This window comes from Platalea leucorodia, assembly GCF_965183815.1.
Source record: "Platalea leucorodia genome assembly, chromosome: 12".
NCBI classification, from domain to species: domain Eukaryota; kingdom Metazoa; phylum Chordata; class Aves; order Pelecaniformes; family Threskiornithidae; genus Platalea; species Platalea leucorodia.
The window spans coordinates 10166115-10192619 of NC_138834.1; the positions used below are offsets into that span (position 1 = coordinate 10166115).

The 26505-nt window shown below is 43.9% G+C and overlaps 1 protein-coding gene across 1 annotated transcript in view; it reads right to left on the reverse strand.

Annotated features, from left to right (window-relative positions):
- Positions 1-16909: 16909 nt before the first annotated feature.
- PITPNB (phosphatidylinositol transfer protein beta) overlaps positions 16910-26505 on the reverse strand; it is a 35628-nt gene continuing 26032 nt past the window's right edge. Inside the window, exons 8-10 of the mRNA XM_082325445.1 lie at positions 25046-25156; positions 22710-22832; positions 16910-18552 (exon numbers count right to left, since the gene is read on the reverse strand). Of these exons, the coding sequence (XP_082181571.1) occupies positions 18502-18552; positions 22710-22832; positions 25046-25156 (285 nt within the window). The 3' untranslated portion in view covers positions 16910-18501. The remainder of the gene's footprint in view (positions 18553-22709; positions 22833-25045; positions 25157-26505) is intronic.

The following is a 26505-nucleotide window of genomic DNA, read 5'->3' on the forward strand; positions in this document are numbered from 1 at the left end:
TCAGTTCCTGAGAACAGTAAGGAGTTTTGGGTTTGGAAGTGCTCTTTTCTGGCAAGGGCGCGGATCCCTGGGCCCATGGGGCATGGGCTGTGCCCACAGCGGCCCGACCAGCTGCAGGCAGAGGGCTGCGTCACACGGGGGGCTAGCGGGCTCCCAGGGGGTTTGCTCCGGGGATGATCAACACTGCTGGCCTCCCGAGCCAGGCAGCACTGAAAGGCGGCATGTAAAGATGTCCGGGGATCCAACCGCCTCTGTTCCTTCTTGTCCTTCCCTACTTGAATGTCTGGAGGTGACTATTTTGTAATTGAGATTAAAGAAAATTTCATCTGTAAAACCTGGTTTGCATTCAGCTTCTGAAAAGTTTGCCCTTACAGATGTAAATATTTCATGCTTAGTTTTGCCAACAATGTTGTTTTCTGGAAAGTTTGAACCAAATTCCTTCAGATACTTGACTGCTTCCCATTTTAAAAAAATGCATAACTGCGTAAGAGTTAAGGGACTAAAACTTTTCCAGTTGTTTCCCACAGAGATCGGCAATGATTTCAGAACTCAGCCCTTCACAAGGATTTTCCTGTTTGTTTCTTCTGCAAGGCTGGTTGGCTGGTTTAGTTTCTTTACATCTCTGCAACCTTAAGCTGTATATTTTTCCTGTTTGTTTTTTCAGGTACCTCAGTACGGATCATGAGCTTTTCACACTATCGGTATGTTTTTCCATTGCTGCAAACAGCTTCTTTGCATTAATTAAGTATATTGGGTCCCATTTATGTCAGTTAGGTGAAAGCCTTTACAGCATATGGGGCACTTAGGTGTACATGTTGAACATATACTCAAATTTTTCTAATTTAGATCACTAAAAAACAGGATAGTGCTAAAATAACACAACATTGAGATTGTACAGTTAGTAAAAATGCTAGGAAATGCTAAAGCAAATTTTCCCATCTATGATAATTGTACTACAGTATACCTCTTGGGCTTTTTTTTTCCCCTTCAAATTCCTATCTCTGAAATACAAACCATAGTGTTACACATTTGATTGGGGGGGGGGGGTGAGAAAAAAAAGAAATTAAATCATGTATGCGTCACAAAAGAATTAGTTTGGCTGCAGGAACAGTAAAAGTTTTATATTTCCTAAAATAACTCAGTGAAACATAAATAAAAAATAGTACCTCTCTTTACGGATAATCAGTATTTAACTCTCCTCGGTATTTTATGATGGAGTTTGTATGATTGACTTTGTTCTGTTGTTTTCTTAAACTTGAACCAGGTGGGAATTTATGTAAGCTTGGTGAAGCAGGAATGATCTTTGAGCATCTGGAAAGTCTAGCTCACTGTGGGTGATGCCAGCAAACCACTGAAGTTAATTAATTTTTCATCATCTTATAAATTGAACTATTGTGAGAGGAGAGAACCAGAGGCTATTTTGTAAAGTCCTGATGACTTAATTTTCCCTAAGTGTTACCTTCACAAGAGTGTTCACCTTAGTGCTTCCTTTTTCCATCCTGAAATCCTGTGACATTTTACACGCTGCGCTTGCAGGTCCTTCTTTTCTGTCACTTGCACGACAGCGTCTTTCTGCCCAGGCAGAGCCGGACTGTGCTGAGGGAGCAGCGGGGGCTGCTGGATGCGGTTTTAGATGTCGCTGTTTCACAGGAACTCACCCAGCGTGGACCAGATTGGCCTCTCCCAGAGAACCTCCCTCAGGGCCGCGCATCTGAGCATCCCCCACTTTTCACTGTTGTCTAATGCCCGGTGAACGCTGCCGGTATGGTCCCACCGCCAGCCCTCGGGGTCTTTGGTAACGCTCTTGTTCCTGATGCTCCCTGTGTAAGGGTCCCGACCTCCCAGTCTTGGCTGAAGAGCAAGCTGCATGTCCTGTGGGCAAGAGGAACACTTGAGAACGTGGTGCCCAGAATTCAAAGCCACCAGGCAAATAAAGATACTCCTGTATTTATTATTTATCAGGTTACTTCTCAAGATTTTACAGAACAATTTATGTTTCTGAGCTATTGGCAAACCTTGGCTCGTAGTTCTGATTTGTCCAGTCTAAAAAAAAAAGTGCCTCTGCCCACACGAACTGGTGAAGAGCCGTCCCAAAGGCAGCGAGCGCTTGGCCCGGCAGCAGGGCCAGGCAGCAGCGCTGACCCCCTGGCAGCCAGCCCCAGCAGGCTGGGCAGGGCTGGGAGCGGAGCAGAGAGGATCGGGTGCTGCGGGGACATGCCCGTGCACCCCTGCCAGGGATCCCAGCTCCACCTAGGCCTTCACATGCGGCTGGATTTCATCCAATCCACGTATGGCATTATTTGCTTTTTCAACAGGAATTGCTCAGGCGCGCTAACGCCTGGTACATGCAGCAGCCCTGGCTACCCCCACGCAGTGCTGGCCACCCCCTCCCCTGCAAACACTCACAGCAGCAAACCCCCCTGGCTCCCCGCCACAGGCACAAGGGGTTAAGAATCTCCTGCCATCCATAACCATGCTTCTCCCAGATCACATGGCCCCTCAGCATCTCGGTACAAAAGGCCTGATTTAATCCCGCTTGCAGACGACTCACATTGTACTCGCAGACTTCTAGCGATGTCAGGCTATCGGGTTTCCAACTAATACCCAAGGCACAGCCCAAGCATAGAGCAGGAACAAAGACTTCTTTGTTACTGAAAAAAAAAAAATCCCCTGAAGATATTAGCAGTGCAGTAGAGTTCAAACTGTTAAATGATTCAAATATTATTTAATGAATACATTTGAAATGAGGTCTCACAACCCAGAACACTTTTTAGATCATCATTTACAAAGAGCCCGCCTCTTCGTTTACTTCTTTATGAAGTCGTTGCTTTCAGGTTTTAATTATAGCCATTTTGCTTCCAGGCTTTTTCAGGGACTTCACTTGTTGGCGTAGCTCGGTTCTTTTTATGATACGGTTTAGCTGGTGACTACTGGATCTTTCAGAAGTCCTTACAATCATGTTCCCTTAATTTACCTTGGACTGCATTTCTGTGGCCCTGAGAAACAAGGGAGACACAGAGCTTGTTACGAAAGAAGCAACAGCATTAGGTACTGTTCTAGAGGGTGCTAAACCAAGCTTTTAAAATTAGTAAATTTGTTAAACTAGTGTATCAAGATGTTAACTGGGATTGGAGGAGCAGTGCAAAATTCAAATTCAACAAATACCTTGAATTTCTTGTTCAAGTCTTGGATATGCAATTCTAAAACAGAAAGCCAATATAATTTTAGAGATAAAAAATAAAGAAACAAGGTAGATCAGGTTCTAGAAAGAAACATGTCTCTAACCTGAGGAAATAAAGTTTTAAAATTAAATTTGAGTTTACTGTGCTTATAGCAATGAGAAATCCACGGCTGCTCTGAAGCATGGAAGGCAGATATCGGACCTAAAGCTCACTGGTACATCTAGAACTATGCAGGTGCATGCTGAGATTTGCATTTTGGAAAAATACAGCATATCTAGGAAAAATGGGGGGAAAGAGCAACAAAGCAGAATAAGTACAAGAACAAGTACTTGAAAGTAAGGCATAGGGCAATAGCAGAACTACTTCCAGATTCTGTCAGCAGAGTGCATTGCAAAGCAAAATGTAAAATACATATCCTTACACCAGCAAATCATTCTTATCTATTGCCTGGGGGGGTTGTATAAATTAAAATAGCCACTTCAGGTGCATCTCTGTGGATGAAAGGGGAGGAACATCAGAACCATAACCTGCTACTCAAACAGAGGCAGCATAAGTGAGACAGGATCCTGCGTATACTTGAACTATCAGAATTTCACTCAAGTCAAATTAAGGGTCCAGCTTGTCCTCATGTAGGCAATGCCTCAGGTGGAAGTCATGGAAAATATGCCTCCAAAAGCTGGTTTTGACATATTGTTCTTTTAAATTATTGCAAGTGCCAGAACTTTGTTCTTGGTATGGTTTGCACATTGAATTCTGCCCGCAGCAGGTAACAAGAAGGAGAGGAGGCTATCAAGAGTAACAGTGGATAAAATATCCCCAGTGGCTAAATGCCCCGGTGACAGGCATGACAGTCCTTGTCCTCTGGATAATCTCCGTTTCATTTCCACTCTCCTCAGAGCTTAGAGACACCCTCTTCTCCTCATGTAAAGGATGCTTCCCTTACTTTGGCAAGTTCCTTTAAAATTGTTCCTTTCCAGCCTAAGCGTGAATAAGGCTGAGTCAAACCTTGCAGGGCAACACTATGGTCTTGACAATCAATTGCTTTTGATTAAAATTCATTTTCTATATAAATTCAAGCAAGTAGAAAGTCTTTCATAAAAGGAGTTACAAAACTACAAAGAAAATATTTTTCTGATGTCTCTATTGAGACATAATTCAATAGAGAAGGCTATTGAATTGCATGCACTGAATAAAAACGACAGTTGCAGCCCCAAGTTTCAGACTTTGCCATAAACCCACGGCACTGTCCCAGGCGCACACGCTCACTCTTTTTTTTTTTTTTTTTTGCCTCTGTGGCCCATGTGAGAAATAGCATTCCCAAAAGGAAACTCATAGAAAGACTGATTAATGACAGAGGCATAAATAGTGAATTTGCATGGCATTTGAGTGCCCTCAGTTTTACAACAGAGGTCTGTAAGCCCTGCCTGGGGCCAGGGAGCAGAGCGGCAGGCGGCTCCCTGCAGCAGGGGGTGGAAAATGGGCAGAGAGGCAGAGGAGACAGGAGCCTCTCCGAGAGCCTTCACTCGCCCAGCAGCACTAAGCCTGGGCTCTCTGCAGAAAGCCATTCATTTTCTCTGGCCACCATGTTGGTTGGGACCAAGTCCTTTGTGCAGGATCTCAGAACAACCCTAATTTTTGAAGAATCTTTTAAAAAATAATTAAATTTCTTTCTCAGGTTAATATAAAAGCATTGATAGCAGCCCCTGAAATTTTTGCAGTGGTCAACAAAAGGGTAGCAATCACTACTGCTATGTTTTATTGTTGTTTATTGAAAAATTTTGTTAAAATAAAGATGTGAAAATAGAAAAAGTCTTTCAAGTAATTATAGTATAGTTCCTAAGAAAAAAAGACCCTTGGGAAAAACATTATTGCTACAAAATGTGAGCGTATAGAAAATGACAGATTTCTATGTCAGAAGAAACAGATATGCCATAAAGTTATCCATAGCCTCTCCATAGATCATTTGATCCCAACCATCAAATCAATAGGTTCTTCCCCCCACCCCGCCCCCCATGTCAGTCATCCATAACTAAGGGGTGCGTCTCGGTAGACATCCCAGTACCAGCTGGGAAGAGCCAAGCTCTTCCCAGTGGTGCCGGTGGGCACAGGCTGCAGCACAGGAGGTCCTGACGGGCACAAGGGCAGAGTCCTCCCCAGGAAGGCTGTCAGCCAGGGGATGGCGCCTGGCGGGGCTGTGGGATCCCTGGCCTGGGGGAGATGTCCTCTGCCCATGGTGGGACACAGGACTGGATGACCTGATCCTCCTTCAAAGTTGGTCCTGCTCTGAGCAGGGCTGGACCCCTCGGCCACCACCTGAAGCATTCAGCGTGTCCGTAAAAGCTTTGTAAGCTGCCAAAATATCAACTCCTCTTTCAACTGAGAGCATAACGACTTGGTTGAGACGGGGTTGTTTGTCTGTGTGGCCGCTGGCGCTTCAAAACCATCGAAACATCCAAATGTGTCTGATTGATAGCTGTTTGCTACTGTGCAGCTGAAAATGGGATGATCCTTTATTCGCTTGACTCTCTTCAAGCAAAGACGACCGCAGGATTTCAAGGCTGAGGTAGGAATACTGTATAAAGGAATAGGATGGCTTGAACTTCCACAATGCATCATCATTTGCTAAAGCTAATGTTAACTTTGGGAGACACCATTATCTACAAATTAATGGAAAGTGAACATAAATGTCTGCTTTAGCTAATTGCCCAACACAAATACTGCATAATAGAGCAAATGGTGCTATAGATAAGGCTTTATTTGAATTTGAAGACTGCGTAACAAGCGCTCAGTTATTTTTCCTCATCTAGCAGAAGTTGCAGAATTACAGCCTGTATTTCATTTTGTCAGCCCTGACTATTTGGAAATGCTGGAGTCTGTCCCCACGAGATACTTGTTCCTAAAACCTACATCTGAAAGGGTTTTTAAATGTTTTCTAGCAATTAGAAATGTATTATGTGCAGTGAGCTAGTATTTCCTGGTTACGATTTAAATGCTTTTGAGATAAGACGATGTTCTAATTGGCTGAATACTATTTATATTTGTTTCTATTGTGCTAAAAGTTTATGATGCAGTCTCAAAACTGGAACAGCCTGACTTCTGATACAAACACACGCAGAGAGGGAAAGTTACAACAAAAACCTAATGACAGATGCTGTATTCGTAAATGTAACTTAGCTAAAAACACATGAAGCCAAGTCAGAAAAAATGGCAAGTAACTTCACTGAGTGGTGTGTGTATATATACATATATATACACACACCCTTTATTTTCATAATTCTGTATCAACAAATACATTTCACCCAATTTTACCAGTTTCTTCTAAAAAAAACCCAAAACGCAAAAACCCCAAAACCCCTCCAAAAAACCAAACCAAGTTTACTCTTTCGGAAAAAAGAATGTTAATGCCAATGGAAATTCAGAAAAAATAGAGAATCCTTGTTTGTTTGTATGAAATATACTGAATCCTAGGACACTCAAAAGTATCTGTCATATATGACCATTTCAGCAGTCATAGTAGGAAATTGCCTAATCTTACTTCTTTCAGTTGCTGGAAACTCATGGAATATGTCATGTTCATTCCTACCTCAAATGGAGCAACAAAAATAATATTTTTTACATAAGCAGAATAGCATAAATTGCAAAAAAATATTGTAAATATTGATTCTGCTACCAAAAGCTTCAAATTAAAGACTACTTATTGGTATAAAGTTTCAGGAATCAAATTTTAAAAAAGACAGGATGTATTGAAATGCAGTGACAAAATGAACGCATGCTACAAAAGCTCCTGGGAGTGACCCACTGCTGCATGCTGCTCTACCCGAGGTGCTTCAGCTGGGACTCTGGCTTTTCTTTTACTTCCTCAGGTATACTTGTATTTATTTTAAAGCACAAGCAATTAGCAAAACATTCCACCCTAATTAATGTTGGCTGCGGATCCTTTTCCAGGAAGCTGGCAAATTATCAGACACGTGAGGGAAAGGTTTTGCTGATGGGTTTATGGTGATCAGAGACAATGTTCTGATTTTCTTCTAAGCCCCTATTGCAGCTGTAATCCGTTAGTACTTTATAATAGTGGCTGGGGAGGGAGATATAGTTACTGCAGGAACCACGGGACCAAGATTGAAGTTTAAATTGTGTGTATGAGTGATATAAAATAAAAATTATTTATTTCCTTTAACACGTTGTGCTACTAAAGCCTGATTTAGAGTATATTGGCTGTAACAGAATATTTCACATTGCAGAGATTCTGAGGCTTGCAAGAAACGTAGCAAGAACAAAATACTCCTGTCCCCACTAACATCTGAGGTATTTCTTTTCCACTGCAGCAAGTTTTACCACATAGCAAAGGAAATGGCAGACTGGCGTGGCTCTGCAGCTGTAGCAATGCCGTTGGCGGTGTGGTTACAAAATCAAGAAGTGAGTGGACCTCGGTGGTCTTCTGCTCCACGAGGAAGACAGAAAGGGGGTGTTGCATCTGCAAAATAGAGAACAAGTTAGAACTTTTTTAAAAGGAAATACCTTTCAAAATCTCATGAACACTGCAAAGCAAGTTAATCAAATACATTACTTTTTCTTAAGGAGCTTTGCCTTAACAAAAATACAGACGGGTGGTGACACCTAACAGTGGCGAAGGGCAAACAAGCCCAGAAAGCCACAGACTTCCCTCTCAAATGCTGTGCCTGAGCCCAGCGAGTCACGAGCAGCCAGTGGCTGCTGCAGAACTGCCCCTGAGCGCTTTTGGCAACCTCTGTCCGAGCCTTTTTCTCCTCCAGCCAGTCACTGTAGGAAGGAGGCACTTGCAGTTTTCCAGCTCCCAGCTTAGCCTTTGCTCGGCACAGTTACTGACCCGCTTCCTAACGGCGTCACCCCCGCTTAAGGCGTTCTGCACATCGTAACCTAGAAAACAGCTAAGCCCTCCGTATTTCAGTGAAAGGCATTAATATTCATACACCACAGATTTGACAGGGAAGAGCAAATAAAAGCCATTAGGACCTTGTCCACCAATATGCAATTGAAAAAACCACAGTTTTAACATCACCAGGCTTTTCCACGTATCACCCAGGTCCAAACCCGCCCATGCCTTTGCAGAGGTGAACACCAGCCACAGGCAGAGAGGTGCTGTTCACCAGTGTAACCGGCATGGGCATTTAATTTTTAATGTTCAATCACTTCTGACCAAGCAATTATGATTTAGCGGTACATAGAAATGTCAACTGCTGTAACCACAAATAAGCCACAAGTTCTTCCTCTCAGCCAAAAATACAATGAGAGCAGCTGAGAGCAGGAGGTGCAGGAGGGAAAGCCCTATGGGGCTGGCACCGGCACCTACGCGCTCCTGCATCTGCTGCCAGGCAGGGCAGAGCCGCGGCAGCCGCCCCTGGGACGGCCCTGGGGACAAGGCCTCTGGCCACATCCAATGTTTCCAACTTGCTGCAAACCTGCGGGGTCTGCGCTGTGCACCCCTGCCCGCCCCAGCCTCCCCCACAGCCCAGGGGCTCTGCAGAGCTCTCTGCACCTGTGGTGGCCAGGACGTGCGAAATGATATTTCTACAGTCTGGTCAGAAGGGAAGCAAAAGGAGGAGAGAGACCCCCCAGAGCACGCTGAGGGCTCAGGGAAGTAGAGATGTCTGTTAGAAACACAGGTCCCTGTGCAGCAGAGACGACCCTGCAGTGGGAAAGGGCCGCATGGTCTCTCAGCAGTGCTCGTTCATTCAACAGGCTGGAACAGAAAGAAGGAAGACAGTGAAATCAGTTAATGTTAAACAGTGATGGCAAACAAAAGGAACTGAGACCAGAGGAATCTGGCATCAGCTCACAAGCCGTTCCTGCTGTTCATGGCTGGACGGAGCCTGGCTGGCAGCCACAGGCACCACACACCCACCTGGTGCCGAAACCTCTCCCCAAGCACACCTATGCAAACACTAGCCTTTCTTCTAAAATCACAACTGTCAAGTGAGGATGACAGCATCAAAATTTAACACGTGGTGGTCAGTGTCACTTAAGACAGGTTTGGATTGCACCTGCATCCTTTGGGCACCGGTGACTGCAACACGTCTCGTGCGTGCCTTCAGCCCGCGATGCCGGTTCATGTGGCAGACGACGGAGCTCTCCACATGCTTCCTGACACAAGGCTTTATTCCCACAGATCCTCTGTGGCAGCTCCTTCTGCGGGAACCCATCCTCCTGCCAACACGCCCAGCACAGCTCAGAGTCTCTGGGGCTGCAGCCCCCCAAGGGCACAAACCGCCAGGGACCTCCCCTCTCTGCTCTGTGGTGCCAGCTCAGCCCCCTGTGCCTGCTCCCCATCAGGGGGGACCTGCAGACCTCAGGCTTTAGTCAGCATCCAGTATCCTGCCTTGATTAACCCTGAGCAAAATCCGCTCCTCCTTTAACACCTTCTCGCCCCAGGAGAGCGCAGGGAGCTGGTGTGCTGTGTCACAGCCAACGTCTGCAGAGCTAAGCACTGTGGCAAACAGGTTGCAAGCTTCTTATAAGTTACAAAGCTATTTTATTCTTCCTGACAAGCCTAATCATAATATTTCAATATTTAAAAAGTGAAGCACTTACTCAGCGCAGCTCTTTGAGGAGAGGTCACGATGTTAAAATCCATCTGTCAGGCACGGTTAAAAACAAAGTAGGAATAAGGCCTTACGGCAATGCTGCTCAGCAGCTCTGGGGTTCAAAGGATGCAAAGCAAAGAGATGGAAGCTCTTGTACATCATCACCAGACCCAATATAGGTTTATCTGCCCATTTGACACACTGTGACCATCCTGAGGCATGCGTCCGTGCCAGCCTGCTGCTGGTCACAAGTTCAGGTGCTGCAAACATGAAGGTTTTGAGTGACAGGAGCAATATTAATCCTCTGCTTTTGCTGGTGGATGTTGGCAGATAATAGCAGTGCGCTGAGGTGTTAAACCTACAAATCCACCAACGACATAGAAAACAGGAGCTGCACGTGGCAAGATAACATTTTAGGCCGATATCATCCACAGCTGCAGGAGCAGCCCCGAGTCAGGAACAGGGCTGGCGGCGCTGCTGGCAGGAACTTTCACCTCTGCCTGCAAACAGTCCATCATCTTCTCTGATGATCATCCCTGTTGTTTACTGAATACAGATAAGTTTTGAAATATCTCAGTCCCAAGCCATTCAACACAAGTGCCAGCCCCTGTGGCGCTGGCCGGGACGGACCAAGCACCCTCCTGGCTGGTGCAGCCTGCACCGGACCTGCACAGCCACGGCATCAAAGCCAACAGCTCGTTATTTCCTGCCAGCCAGCTCGTTTGCCGAAGCTACCGACATGGGGCACAAATGGTTTTAGCACAGTTCATCAATATTTAAGAGAACCACACAAACCTCTCTTGAGAAGCTGTGCCAGTCCCACCTGCGGGGACAGGGGCAGGATTTGGTCTTTCAGTTTTGCAAAACTGTTCTGGAGCAGGATTTTGCCCCGTGGAGTGTAAGCACAACAGGAACTGAATTCATTTCAGTTTTTAGAAGTGCTATGGAAATGCAACACAAAATCCTTTACAGCTATTTTTCCCCCCTCGTACTGAGTGTTTCATACGGCCTGTGAGAGTCCAGCCAGAACAACTCCATTTCGGCAGGTGGATAAATAAGCCTCCTTAAATCATTGGAGAGATTTCTACTATCACGGTGAACTGTAACAGGCAGGCCAGGCCCCGCTGCAATTCCAGCATTCCCTGCGCTCGTGCTCTCGCGTTGGGACATGCCCACACGCAGAAACCTCCTCCCGTCTCCCTTGTCTATTGTGTATCTCTCAGATGTGTTTATTTATACACTTTTGTGTGGTCTAGCATCCTAAGAGAAACAAACATGTTGAACTGCTATAAATAGACACCTTGCTGAGTTATATTTATCCTTTTAGCATGTTTCCATTTTTTCCTTGTAGCCAAAATTAACACAAAGTTAAGGGACAGTTTTAAAAGCGTTTGCATTTGCTCAGAGACTCTGTTGCTGGTTCAGGAGACTGAGAAAAGGTCCTCTAACACAAACAGGTGAATAGACAAAGAAACAAAAGAGCTCTAATACCTCCCCTCAGCTCTCAGGGGTTTTGCTACATCAAAACAAAAATCAGGGGGCTGCATCCTCCAGAGGTGACCAGCCAGGAGCCTTGCCTCCTACAGGAAAATCTCCATTTTCCTCTGAAACACAAATTCACAGTGCCTGGGAAAAAGCTTTATAAAATACATTTTAAAAGGAGACTCACTGACACACCAGCCCAGCACACCTGAGGGCTCACAGTCCCTCTCCTCTCTGGAGACTCTCAACAGCAGAAACCTCCTTTGCCATGGGCAGATCAGCCAGTCTCCCTGTACAACTTAAATACACTGACTAGGGTCAGCCACGAAGGCCCTGGGAAGGCGCCAGGCCTGGTGCTGGTGCCCGGGGTCGGTTCACGCCTGGTCCCCAGCAGCACTTTCAGAGGGGGTGAGTGGGCAGGTACGATTTTCTCTGTGTAAATACACTTTCTGTGCTATCACTTGGTTCCTCAGGCAAACGCAGGCAGCTCAGCTCAAACGTTGGCGTTGCCCTGTGATTGTGGGCTAAACCGTCCCGCGCAGACGGGCCCTGAGAGGGCAGGGAACGAGCGGGGCTGCGTGAAGTGCCGACGTGCTGTTAGACTTCGGGCGCGCAAGGTGGGGGATACGGGGAAGGGGCAGCGGGGCCCGGCCCCCTCAGGACCTGCCGGGCAGGGACAGCAGAAGGCAGCGGCTCGTTTGGAGCTGTTTTCTCCTGACGTTTAATGAAATGCTGGGGGTTTTCTTTCTTGCTTAGAATTTGTCAGCTTGGTGTTTCACACCCGCACCCCTGTCCCTCCTGTGTCTGTTTTTCACCGCAGTGCCAGGTCAGGGTCGAGGCTCAGAGCTGTAAGCAAAGATAGCGTGTAGCTAGCAGTTTTGCAAGGGCATGTTAAAAATAACGTCAGCTGTTTCTGCCAAAGCACTTGTTTACACCGAGGACTGGCCTCGCTGAAGTAATGTTCAGAGGGGCTCAGTGTTCACTTTAAGAATCTGATGAGGACATTAACTTGGATCTCTTGTTTTACAGTTGCTTTAGTAGTTATTGCAGACAGCATCAGACCAAAAGCATCTACCACCGTCCGCGCGAGAGCTGGATGCCAGTGGCTCCCCCTGTGCAAACCGTGCCTGACTTCGGATCCTGCCAAGTAAATGTAGTGGCCAAAGGAAGAGATGGTGTCACATCATTTCACTGCAGGAGATGCAGCAGCTGCCAACAAGACCAAGGGTGTCACCTGCCTTTCTGCCCTTTTTTTTTTTTTTAAGAAGTTAAAAATGGGGAGAAATGACACAGCTCCCAAGTAACCTGGCACTAAGCCCCACTGGTCTTCACAAAGGGCAGAGCAGACTCGGTCCTGTAGGGAGATTGCCTCGGTGTCCTCGACACCTTCGTACAAAAGGGAAGCAGGCTGCGAAGCCTGCCCCGTTTATTCACAGAAATGGCGGAAGAGTTGTTTTACAGAGTGAAGAGGAAGAACAACTATGCTTTACACATGGGTGCTCACCTCTGGAAAGGCAGATTTGGCAGTGATGGACATGGTGAAACGGGTGATGCCACAGTCAGGAATCCCAGAACGGCTGAGGAGCCAACCATGCATACCCCTGCCAGCGGCGTGCGACATGGAGGAGGAAGAGCACTTCCAAGTACATGATGTAGCTCCTAAATACAGCTGAATCAACTGAGTTTTGGGAAATTCATAGCAAGTTGTCTTATCAGAGACGTTTTCAGACTGCTCAGAGAGCATTTAGAAAGGCGTTAGGGTGGAAAAACTCAACACACCCGAAATCCCAAAACACAAATCTCAGCAGATTTTTTTTCGGATATTTCCCAGTCCACACACTAAGGCAAAAGACAGAAAACATTCCCCTTTCTTTTCAATGATTAAAAAAAAAATCCTTCAGAAAAAAAACAAATTCCTTACAAGTCCCTTTTAGACCACACTTATGTGCAGCCAAGTGATGGATTTAAAAGGTTACTGCTAGAATATGGTTCACAGCAGTCTATTGCAGTGAATAAATATCACGTTTACATATCCATTATAACAAAACTATGTTGCACTTCCATTACTTCATGTTGGTTTGCCATCTGGAAGCTAAACAAGCTGTGTAGTAAAAAAAAAGAATTCAATTTTGCATTTACCAAAAGGAGCCATACAAGTTTCAATTTATAGCAGGCAATTACACAACCTTAGCAGGCAGAAATCTGCCCACAGAGAGTGAGAGCCGTGCCCACACAGGAGGGCAGTTAACGCAGCTACAAGGGTTCAGCCGCGCCGAACAGCCGCTTAGAGAACCGATTTCACACAGTAGCATCGGTCCAGAGACCAGCCTGAAAACACGTTTGTGGGAAACTCTTCCCAATTACCCTAAGAGAACTGCACGCAGAGCCGAATACAGATCAGAATGGCACTGCTCAGTTCATATTGTGTGTCAGGCTTTGTATTACGTATTCAGAAACACCCTGAGGAAGTGGCGTTTCCTTGCTCTGAGCCTTCCACCAAGAAAAAAACCCACGCAAACGCTACCCATCACATGCGTCTGCCCAAAAAAAAGGCACCCCGAAGGCAGTGGTCGGGGCGTCACCAAGCCCAGACCAGGCAGGGCCCTCCCAGGCCAGGCTGGGCCTCCATGCCAAACCTGCTCTCCGAGAGCAGGGCAGCCCCGCATGCAGCCCCCCTCCTCCTGCCCCCTCAGCATCAGGCAGCCCCACTGCTGGTGGGGGTGACGGCCCAAGCCGCCCTCCTGCTCCCCCGCCGCCCTCGGTACCACTGAGATGTGCTCCAACACCCCCCTTACAAGTTCCTGCTCCACAGGCACCAGGTAGCGGCTGTGAATTGCCCGGGAGCTCAGATGGAGGGGGTCTCCCTGCACCCTGCCTTGGTGCCACCCTCAAGGAGTTTTAGCTACTGCCAGCCACAGGTTTCCAACGCCAAACTGGGGACAGAGGCGCATGCATCTTCCTTCCTATTTGGTATGCAGCCCTTCTTTGACTTTTGTTCAGGTAAAATAAGCATCCTTCCTGCTGACAGACTTGCTGCTGAAAACAGAAAAACAACTAGTCAGTCTAAACTCTTCTCTTGCTGCAGCTGCTGCTCTTCCCAGAGCCAGCCTCCAGCCGCTGAGGTGCCAGCCCACCTCCTGCATGGACCGAGCCTTAGTGCAAGACCCTCTGCCCCTCACACCTACTGCTGTAGAGAAATGCTGTGTCCCTGTGGTACCTCTCTGGACTATAGGATCGCTGGAAATGATTTCCAGCATCCCAGGACACACATCCACTGTATGTCCCAGTGCTCAGGGGCGACAGCAGCTCCTGCTCCAGCTGCCCCTGCCGCGCTCCGCATCCCTCGGCTGTTCTCCAGCCACGCAGCAGCCTCTGTGGTCGGGGGCAAACCCTGAGCGCACCCGGTCAGCAGGGACAGGCAGTAAACCCAGTGCCAGCTACCTCGTCAGCAATAGCTTGTGCGTGACAAGCGCTAAGAACAGGGGGAAAAAATACAGGAGTAAAGCCTTGTTGCAGACAATTTCAAGCCGCAATGCAGACACCAGTTTAACTCAAGCTTTCATCAGGAAATGCTGAAAACTGGGACCCAAGAGGAAAAGTTACACTATTGTAAAAACTGCAAAAATGCCTTGCAATAAGCAGCCATTACTCTCAAGCCTTTCTGTAATTTATCAATTTTATGACTGAACAGAAGATTTTTCCTGCCACAATTCTGATCACTTCTTCCTCACTCCAGCAGTTAGGCTGTTTTTAAATACTTGAAATAAAGACCAGGTTATTACTGGGATGCTCCATTGCAAGAAAGCTGAAGCCAGGGAGGGGAGGCCAGACCCAGCTTCCAACAGGGCACCAAGAGGCAAGCTTTTGTCTGGTATGTACTGAGCACAAAGTCTCTTCTTGTTCCACCCTGCAGCTCTTGCAGCACTTACTGGTCTGGGAGCAAGGACCCCACACTGTCTAACAATAACTATGTCTTTTTAAAAAAACTTCTAAAAATCACGGATGCTTTCTGAAATCCAGCAGCTTCAGCAGATTGGCAGCCCATGGTCCATTTCTAGATTTCTCATCCCGTGGGACGATGGTTTTAATCAGCGTTAGTGAGCTCCTGCTCCTCATCTCAAGGCCAGCTAACTTACCGGGAGACGCACCGGATCAGTGACGCAGCCTGAGACGGCCAGCACTGCCGGGCAGAAACACAAACTCCTCCACAAGCCCCTCTCAACTCAAGCAGCTGCCTCTGCTGCCCTCCCCGCGCAGGCCTGGCAGCCACCAGTCCGCAAAGCAAAGGCAGCTGTGAGCCCTCCTTTGCCCAGGCAGCTGCGAGCAATGGGGACAGAGGATGGGACCAGCTAGGGAGGGATGCCACCGCCCTCATCAGCCCCCCCAGCACCCTGCACTGCTTGGGAGGCACCCACCATCTGCAACCCCCTTCTCCCGTCCAGACTCCACCTCCGGTGCCCTGAGCAGCTTCACCTCTCCCAGTCTGATACATCTCTTTATTCTTCCGAGGACCACTGCAAGTGCTCTGGTACATACAACAACCAAACCTACTTGCAGCTGCCTCTGTTAATTTTATATTACTTACTCCATTTCTAATTATTTCTCCAGAAGTCTGTTCTGAAGCTTTGCATATCACTGACACCAGACTAAACGGGCCTGTAATTGCCCAGCTGTTCCCCCGCACCTCATACATACATATTCTATACTCACATGATCTTACCCCAGCTTAAAAGGTTTCTCAGACATCCTTGCCAAGAGACCCTGCCACTTCCTCAGGTGTTCCGCAAGAGCAGTCGTTCACTACTTCAGCCTGAAGGAGCCGTGCTTTTGGAAATCAGCCTCTGTGCTGGGCAAGGTGACTTCCATGCCTCCATTCCCTAATGCCAACTTGGCCGTGCTGCAGCCTCCTCCTTACACCACCCTGTCCTCTCCGCACAGCGGGGTGATCCTTGCCTTGCATAGGCAAGATGCAGAATTAGCAGCAGCTGCAACACATGAAGACAGCCACAGACCAGAGAGCTGCTGTAGACCAAGAGCATCAAACCTAAGTGTCTGCAAAACTGTCAGCCTGACACATTAACATAGGCAGTCATGATACACTACAAAAGCAAAACATCTCCCTTCTCTAGACAGTGGCAAGGTTCCAGCTCAGTATGTGTTACTCAGCTTGAAATCCTAAAACAAAACAAAAATGCAAACAAGCCCTTCCCTCCCCCCGATCGCTACCAACATTCAAACACAGGTTTGAGCTCCCAACCACTGGAGCGCACCCTTAGTGGACTTCCAACCTTCTCGTACAGCTCAATAAAACTAATGCCAGCTCATTAGCAAACTGCAAATACTAATACCTAAGACAAGAGACAGAGCATTTTATGATCAAATTTATTTAATTAAATTTCATTGACTGTTTTACTGTAGGTCACACCAGAGACTGCCAAAGTAAACTAAACATTTTACATTCACTACAAGATTCTCTCAAATTTTCACAACTAGTCCAAAAACATGAAAGTTGTAGGGTCCCTTTCCCTCAGTTTGTGTTATGACTCATGCTAATGACAGTGGGACTCGGATTCCAGCACTGAAGAGAGAACTGAGCCCTTGGGTTCCCAGGCGTGCAGCAGCCCTCCTGGCTGTAAACACTTTTAAAACCATATGCGTGTGTGGATGTGTGTGCATGTCTCTCTGTATATTTACAAAACCAACCTCCTGATGGTACAGAGGACAAATAACCATTTAACTGCTAATCCAGAAAGGAAAAAAAAAAAAAAAAAAATTGCAGCACAGAGGGTAGGAGGGTGCAGTTACACAGGAGAGGTACAAATGCCCACACCCCAGCAGACGCGTCAGTGCCTGGCACTCACAGCAGACAGGCGCCCGGCACGGCAAGTCATACGGCAGACCTGGCCCACCCTGGAAGTTCAGGAAAATTCTGTCACTGACCCTAATGGAAATCAGATCACTCCTTTCATAAGCAAAGTAGGTCCAAAATGATTCCAAAATACTTGGATGTATGCGAGGTTATGAAGATGGAAGCTTAAGCAAGGCTTGCCCCACCGAGGTTTCTGAGGATGCTGGGAGGAAACCGGGCATTAATAGAACTTTATCTAACTAGTGTTTTTAAAATAATTCGTTTCTGATCTAGCAAGCATTTTGATAATATATATCTATGATATGCTCTGAATATTTCCTTAAAAAAGGCTGAAGATATTTTCCCTATTTGAGCGTTATCTACAGGAGGTCTTTATTATACCATCTCTTCTTTTATGTGTCTACTCCTAACAAGTATCAGAGAAATATGTCAGATGCTACAATTTAAACTTTCATCATATCTGAAAGTATACATCTCTTTTAAAGTGTATTTTCAACATGAAAAGAGCTAAAAATCACAATTATATTCCATTGAGTAATGTGTGTGAAATCAAGACCATTTGCATAGCTTCCAAAGTGAAACTCTGGAAAACAGAGATTTCATTAACAGAAAGTATTACTTTAGGGAAGGGCTATCATCCCCCTTCGCTTTCACCGCATGGCCTAAGATGTATTTGAAATATTCTGCAAGTATTGTCAGTATCTTTGTCTAAAAAACCAGCTTCTGGAAAATTTCAAGTTGCAATTATTTTATAAATCACAAGCCATTTTTCCTTAATCTTGCCAATTTTAATGAAGAAAAAACATTAGCATTTCAATGTACAAAAGTCCAATAAAACATGATTTTTTTTCTTTTAAATCAGTGAATGGGTAAAGTTTGGGTTAAACTTATTCAACTGTAAAAGTCTTCCAATTTCCACTAATAAAATTTTTTTCCCAATTTGACTATAGGATAATGACAATCCAGAAATAAATAGCTATAAATACATTCATTGTTCCTATTCCAAAAATAATCACATAGGGAAGACACAAAACTGAAATTAACTTATTTGAATCTGTTTCTTTACAATGAGATATGGGCAAGTTATAGCAGAGTGACTCAAGACAGGAAAAAAACAAGTAGGGAATAAATTGGTCCAGTATTGACATTCATGAAACATACCAGTTAGCATAATTCTGCAGTTAATTCATCCTTTAAATGACACTACTCAGTTGATTTTTATTTGCTTCAGGTATACGTAATGAAAGCAGTTTCCTTTGAATCTTTGCTGAGGACAGGTATAGTACCCTGGAGACACTGTAACAACCCCCTCCAGTATGCATGTGCGTATATATAATTATATACAAATAATCATGCATCCACACACACATTTGTATATCAACACTGTATGTGACGGTTAAATCCATCATCATTCATCATTGGCAGCACTTGTTCCTCTGACTTGGCCTTGATTACGTAACTGTGGAGAAAGAAAATATATAATTAAGCATTAATAGTTTCCTCAAACAGTAAGTTCCAAATAGGCAGTTTTATTAATCTCCAAGAAAAATAGGGCAGGGCAGTCAAAACATCACCAGGACTGAGCAAATCATACCAAAGCAATGCAAGACTTGTTAGGGAATCTTAATTTGGGTGCTGTCCTCACTGGTGGACAGCAGCTCCAGTCTCTGACGAGCCTCACGCTCATCGGCAGGATTTTAAAACTGCTTTGGCTGAGGATCCCACCTGCAGTATTAAAACAGTCACAGCGGGAAACACGAACATTAAAGTACTGGACACAAATACTCAAAAGCTTGCAACTCTTGGACAACCTGTTTCCCACAGTAACAGTTTTAACGCAATTTAGTCTATATCTGTGTGGAACTGGATTTCAAGAACTTAACATGCTTTGAAGATGACAGTCCACGGTTTCCCTAAATTCTGTGGACTAAGTCCACTTATCACTTTGCTACTGAGTGTGTAGCAAAATGAAGCTCATTGACTTTTCTGATTTGTGTCCAAAAGACTAGCTGCAGGCTTCAGCGCTCAGTGCGGGCACAGTGATGACAACAGGACACGCACTTTGGGTTTCTGTACTAGATAAGCACGAAGAACCAGGTTACGTGGCCAACGCCTCAGGCATTCTGCCACCGGACCGAGCACCTGCCCAGCCTATTACAGTGCCCATCTGTGGAGAAGGTCTCTTAGGTACCCTGGACACCAAGGGTCATCTCCAACTGTTGATCACCACAAGGTTATCAACCAGGAGGGAGCTAAGGCCCAGAAGTGTTATCTGGATATATGTCCATTTAGAGGATTTCTGCCAGCAATTCCCATCCATCAGAACATTAACCACTTTTCTCCTTTTCCAACCAGCAGTTGACTTACACAGCTTGATTTGCCTCAGAACCTACAGAGAACTCCTCTAGACGTCAGCAGCCAAAGTGCCTCGAACGGAACCCTTCTTACGCATCTAAACGTAAAATAAAACTGTGAGCTACCACATAAAGAACCTATCGCGCTGTTGGTTAGTAAGAAAGAGGTAACAATCTACATGACCAGGAGTACTTTTCCCTGGCCAGGACCAGAACCAGAATCAGCTACAGCTGAGGTTTTTTGGAGACTGGGTATACAGAGTTTCTTTTTTGGTGGGGAAGCCTGGAAACAGTACAGCAGCTGTAAATGATGCTTCTCAGATTTTTAACAGCCCATGATGCTTTGAGCATGGAGCCACATTGCTCAAAATACCCAACATGGCATTTCTACTCTCGCAAAGACATGAGGTAGGTTGGCCACAGTGCTTTGGAAGGGTCAAATGCTTTTCTGCTATGCTCTGATTAGCTGATGTGTATTTAATGAAGCACAGGTGCTCCTCATCTCCAGGAGTCAGATACACAAACCACTAAGTGAAAGAAAAACGGCAAGAAAAGGATGGGCTGGGATAGAGAAACTCGGGAAGAACACTGATGAGGATTCAGAGTGTAACAAAAAAGTAACAAAAGCAGAGATCCTGACTATAAAAATCGACTTAAGATGAAGAACAGGACCAACAAAAGAACCAAAATGTGCACAGAATCCAAAGATTAGCTCAAACCAGGAAGAAGAAAGGGTGTTAATGGGAAAGGGAACAGCAACAGAAAGCAATGTATGTAAGAAAATGTAATGCTGCCAATATTATTAGGCTTGCTTTCTGCAGTTTTTTGTTTTTAAGCATCACAGAACTGCATAGTGCAACACTGTTGAAAAAGCCGACTACTTCTCTGCAGGGATGGAAGCACAAAGATATTCTTGTCATATTAAGCACCTTATCACTAAGTGCTCACTTCCCAGTGGTCCTGGCCATAAAACAAGTGTTTTGTGGTATACTTCGGATTTAATGAAAGTTACTGTTTAGCACAATGGATGAAGTAGTTGAATATGAAACACACAACCAAATTATTTGGGATAAAATTAGCATTTGTATTTTATTTGGCAGTGACATTTTTGCCCTTAGGTTATTCTCCAATAATGCACTTCACCACAAAAACCTTGAAATTGCATCATTTATAGGTGTTTGAGGATACCCCTATTGTAACAGTTGAGAAAACCCAAGATATTTTAACAGTAGGTCCCCGCTCCTCTCACATTTCACAATACACATAGAAAAGCTGTGTTAGTGTAACTAATCAATACATTTCTCTTGTGAAAAACTGACTTTTTCAACAAGTAATACACTTAAGTTCCCGATGCTAATGTCTTACACAACAAGCTATTTGAAATAAACTATTTGCATTGCTTTGCAAAACATGAAAATAGTAAATAAGTACATTTGCTATTTAAGAACAAGGATAAATGTTACACCCAGAAACATATGATCTGGTTTTTGCTTAAGGTAAGAACTAAAAAACAGCAAATATTTTGCATAAAGTATTTAAAAGAAGTTACTTACCAGTGAGAAATGTGAAACAGAACTTTCTCTACAAGAAGACAAACATCCACAGTCCACAGAGACACAAAAGGGAAATTTTCTAATGCACACGGACGTGTCAAGTGCTGCTTACTCTCTCCAACACATACCTTGCATGCATTCCTCACACTGCCACTATCCTTTCTCAGAGAAATTGGATGAAGTCCATTTCATTCCAAATAAAGAACTATGGGTGTGCAAAAGAGAACCCTTCTGACAAAAATCAGTTATAGAAAGTGGTTACTCTTACTCCTTCACAGACACCTAGGAACAGGTGGCTCTAGGAATAGGTTCTGGCATAAAGTAGAATTAAAGAAGAAATCCATGTGATTTGAGGGAAGACCTGCCATAATCAAAAATATCCAAACGCCAATGAGAAGGCACAATGTTTGCAAGAGTGAATGAACATCATTCTTTTCCAAAGCATATACTGGGAACTGCCAAAGTAGACAATCCCTTCAGCTTATTTGAAAAGAAAGTTTGGTTTTACCAGCTCAGAACATCTACCTATTAACACACAGAAGAGTGAAGAAACACTTCTTCCAAATCCAGAAAACATCTCTACGCAATGCAAGATGGTCCACACAGCTCATAAAGTCCAAACATGGAGAGCATAACAAGTGGGGATGGAGCAGCTGCAGCTAGTTGTGATACTAAAAAAAAAGATGTGCTGGGAACAAACTACAAAATGCACTTCAGAATCACTGTCAAGAGTAGGTTTAAAGCACCAGGCAATCTGTTTAAGGATGTCTGGCAGCTGAAATGACTTAAATCATGCAAAAAACACGAGTAACACCTGAAGACCCATCGTGTCTTGAAAGAACCAAGACAATGGAAGGAAAGTGACAAGCTGAATGGGCTTGGGGCATGAAGCAATTGGCAAAACGGGAAAGAAATAGAACTGCAAATCCAAAGACTGCAAGAACTTAAAAAAACCAGCAGGATTTAAAATGAGAAAGGTTCAAGCCAAAGGTCTTGCTCTGGAAAGACGCTATAGAATAAGACTTCCTGCTTAGCCTGTGAATGTTCCTCTGCCTCTTAAAGGAAAGTAGAGAAAGTGCCCTATGGATGAGTTTCCTTCTAGACATCAGTTCAAAGACAGATCAGTCCTCATAGCCACTAAAGCATGAAAATTGACACCATCTCAAGCCTGTTAATTTTACTGACTTCCTTTTTGCAAGTAAAATTCTCAGTTTTGGTGTGCTAATCAGGATGAGCAGAACAGCTGTCATGTGATATATTCAATCTTGCTCGAAGACATGTTCGAAGAGAAAAAGTAATCAGATCTAATGATGATTAGAAACGAAACAAAACAAGACACATGATGGAAAAGCAGGATGACAGCTCTGCATTCTAACTGACAAGTGGTAAAAAGGCACTGAATGGGACTTTTGCAATGGGTATGGCACCATAAATAAAGAGGTGGTCAGGGCAGACATTCTGGATTTAGTGACATGAGAAATATTTACCTTACAGCCACTTCCAGCTTGACACAACACAGCATGCAGAAGCTTGAAGTGCATGGGTCTGCACAGGAGAATCACTAAGGGGGCTGTAATGTTCATCAGCAATTGCCCAGACACACACAAGGGGATGGACACAACATAACTTGCGTCAATTCCCGAACAGATAAATAGCACAGGTACAGGCAGATAGCACACAAACATCAGCCTTAAAAAAAGCATTCTTACCGCTTCCAGCTCCTTTTGGGTTTCATCCTCCATTCTCCTAATGTCTTCCATAGTCAGGTCAATCCACTTGTCAATCCAACAGAACAACTGGCGATGAAAGTTGGTGAATATCCTTTTTTCTTGCTTTAAGATAAACAAACATTAGATAATAGGCCCACATTTTGCCAAAGACTGGTGAAGTGATTGCAGCTGTTCAATTATAATCTTTAGGTGCATGCTGTTTCAGATTGCTACAGGTTCAGCCCCCTCACATTCCTCAGTCCAATTTAAAGTCATCTCATTTCTCACATGCTTTAACATGGAAAAAAAATAACAAATTTCACTGTCAAAAAAAAGTTACAAGAAAGTTCAGCAATTTATGCTACTTGAAAATGCTGAAGAATCCTTTTACAATCTGTTCTAGCTCCAAGATAGCACTAGACAGAATAAACGTAGCATCACAACAGCTAGAATATTTAGCATGAACTACATAAAAGTCTACGACAGAACTGTCACAGGTTCTGTGCTCACTATTAAAAAAACAAGAATGGCCAATTCCTAAAGCCAGAATGAAGCAAAAAGGGAAGTACTTCTGACTCCAAAGATGGCACGCTTGCGATTTGTACCAAATCAGCATCCCAGTAATAGCTGACATGCAATTACAAAAGTACAAAAACCTTGAGTATAAATATTCAAGCTAAGAATTCCACGGCCCTTTCACTAAAGTACGCATATCTGTGTTCTGTATCGATCACAGTAAGAATATTTTTACTGTACCTCTTCTACTTAAACTGGTGGGTTTCACATTTCAAAATACCTGCCAGCCCCAAATCCCCACTGTGTTATGTTGAAGAACTGCAACTTGCCAGCTCAAGTCCATCTCTAGCGCCCTGGAATCTCAACTTTTATAATGGTGACTTGGATGATGAAAGATGCATCATATAAACCATTCAATTTGCAAAATTACCAGAATTGCTTCTGGCTGCTCTGATAAAAGTAGTTGTGTATATACAACACAGAAATCTATTTTACTACTAAAACACAGACTTCTGCATGTATTCAGTTACCCAGGTTGCCAGCTGAAGTTCACATCTTGTTCATCTGCTCCCAGATTTTGCATCACTCAAGCTACTGACTGTCCCCCAAATCAATGCTGATCAAATCCAACATACGGGTCTCAACAACTAGCAGACGGAGATAACTTCCTCTAAAGAATCAGCTTCAGGTAAAGCAAGGTTGGGGGTGGAGGGGGGAATAAATAAAAGGTCCTATCTTCAAATACTCCTAATTAGACCATAGAATCAGTCTTGGCTCTTCTGCTCAGCTTATTCCCTAACAGTGTTCAGTTTAGAATGTGTGATGGGCAACTCCTTCCCAAAACCACCACCACACTAAAGACAGTCTCCAATGTCTCCTTACCCTTACTTTGTACTGTGGCTATCACAAACTACCTCTCCATTTCATTTTCAGTTACTACTGTTTGAAGCTTTTCTCTTTTGCTATCATATTTATTGAAATTTGTAACCATTTAATGCAGTTAGCTGTGTGGCCCGCTCAGAGCCCTGGTTACCACAATGAAAAAGGTCTGGCGTTGGTTGTCTGTGAGGAAGCACCATGCCCAATTGCTACTGGAATATCATGTTTTGGTTAACTCACTGTTACAGCACATTTTCTCTGGATTAGAGAGAATGGCGTGATGGTCTAGATGAAACACTTTGCCTACACATAAGTTAACATTCTAAATATTTAGTCATACTTTTAAAAATATTTTACAACTCATATTCTGATGATACAGCAGTAACGAAATAAGATGCAAACATAATTTGACAAAACACCACAATTGCCAACTAAATCCTAGTGCACTGGATTCTACCTGCATCATACCTGGTTTTGCAAGCATTCGATTAAAAAAAAAAAACAACAACCAAAACAACTACTTTAGTTTCCTAAGAAAACTAGAACATAAAATACTAGTGAAACACCAGCACATTTTATGCAACTTTCAACTTACAGAAAAAAAAAAGAATCAAAGAACTCTCTTCCTGGCAAGTGTTGCTGCTTACAAAATCAAGCGTTACACCTACATGACACAGACTCTTCGCTTATACTTTTGCTTTTTTAACTTAGAAAGTTATTCTAGTACCACCAATGCGACCCCATTGCTAGTAGATCAAGACACAAATGGTTGTACTTGCTGAAGAAATAAACAGAAATTGCTTGACTGTAAGCAACAGAAAACTTCATCACTGCTGCTCCTCAGAAAACCCTCACGTCAACACAGAACCACCCTGCCTACCTACCCGCTCACCTCCAGTCCCACCTCCCCAGCAACACCCCAGCAAGGGAGAAGCGCTTACCTTTTGTATAAAGTTTTCGACTTTGTTCTGCAGTCCCCACCATTTAAATTTGATAGTCACCAACTTGTAAGCGCACATTTTTGGACACTCTTCATCAGTTGCTAGCTCTTTCTGTTTATGGATAATGGGAAGGAATTTTTAATTTTTTAAAAATTTACTTCAGTCAAATTAATTTAATTATTAGAAAGCATAATTCTAGAGTATTATATTATAATTATAAATATAGTATTAAATTAAAACATTTTATTACAATTATAAAATCTAATTCTAATTATTATTAAGAATTATTACAATATTTCGAATTCTAACTATTAGTAAATACTTAGCACTGTACTCTGAACATAGGAAAACAGGGATTAACTAACAATCAGGTTAAGTCTGTAAGACAATTCCATCCACGCTGCAAACTTACATTATAAATGTTCGTCTTAACATGGATTTCATTTTCATGATTTCCACTGTAATATACTTTCTGATGTTTTGAAAGGACAATGAAGCTTGATTACAATAGCTAGCACCAAATTATTTTTTACTTTTGGGTCTCTTGTGCAAAGGCAATTATAATTGGAGTTGCTCAGTACAGCACATGCACTAGGAAATAGATAACAAAAGGCACATAACCACCCCTCAAGTTTGCTTCTCACAAAAGCCTAAACCTTAAGCTTACTGCAGTTCTGCCCTGCCCGTACAGACACTGGCGTGCTCTCCCCTCTTCCTCTCTCCCTCACGTCCCTCTCCTGCAGACAGTGCCAGAAGGGTATGTCTTTACCCAGGTGTAGAGGTAATGTCTAGTTGTGGGACATAACGTACATACTCATTTTTGCATAATGAATTGCAGACCTTCTGACTGCTACTATGAGAAAAAATAGGGAGAGAACTTGTTTATCATCAATGGCAACAGGTGGCCATAAGACCAACTAAAGCTCCACCTCAAAGACTGCTTGGAAGCAGCTCCAGCTCAAGACTTTGTGCAAAAGAAGGATCCCCAGAAGAATGAACTGAGAGAAATTCAGGAGACACCCACCACCATTTCTTATAATTCCTAGGTTTCTGTTATAGTGCCTACATCCAAACAATTCTGAAGTACCTGTAACACCATACAGTGATTTTCCTACAATCCATGCAGTCAGATTTACATAATACAAGAGACCATATCATGTTTTTAGTTTAACAAAGCATGTTAGATTACTCCAAGCCTTATAAAAAGAGGAAGAAAAATATAAGAAAAAAAAAAAAAAAGGAAGCTGATAGTCGCTTAAAAAAACAAAACCAAAAAACCCTCTGTGTGCTTGGCTTGAGTAACAAGCAACTACTACAAGAAGTCCACAGGTTTTTATTCTTTATAGCTGCAACAAACTTCTAAGTAGAAATACTTTACGGCATTTTTAAGCTACATTTCTTTTAACTATGAAATGGACAACTTGTCTTGGCCATGTACACAGTAAAAAGATTTACTGTGA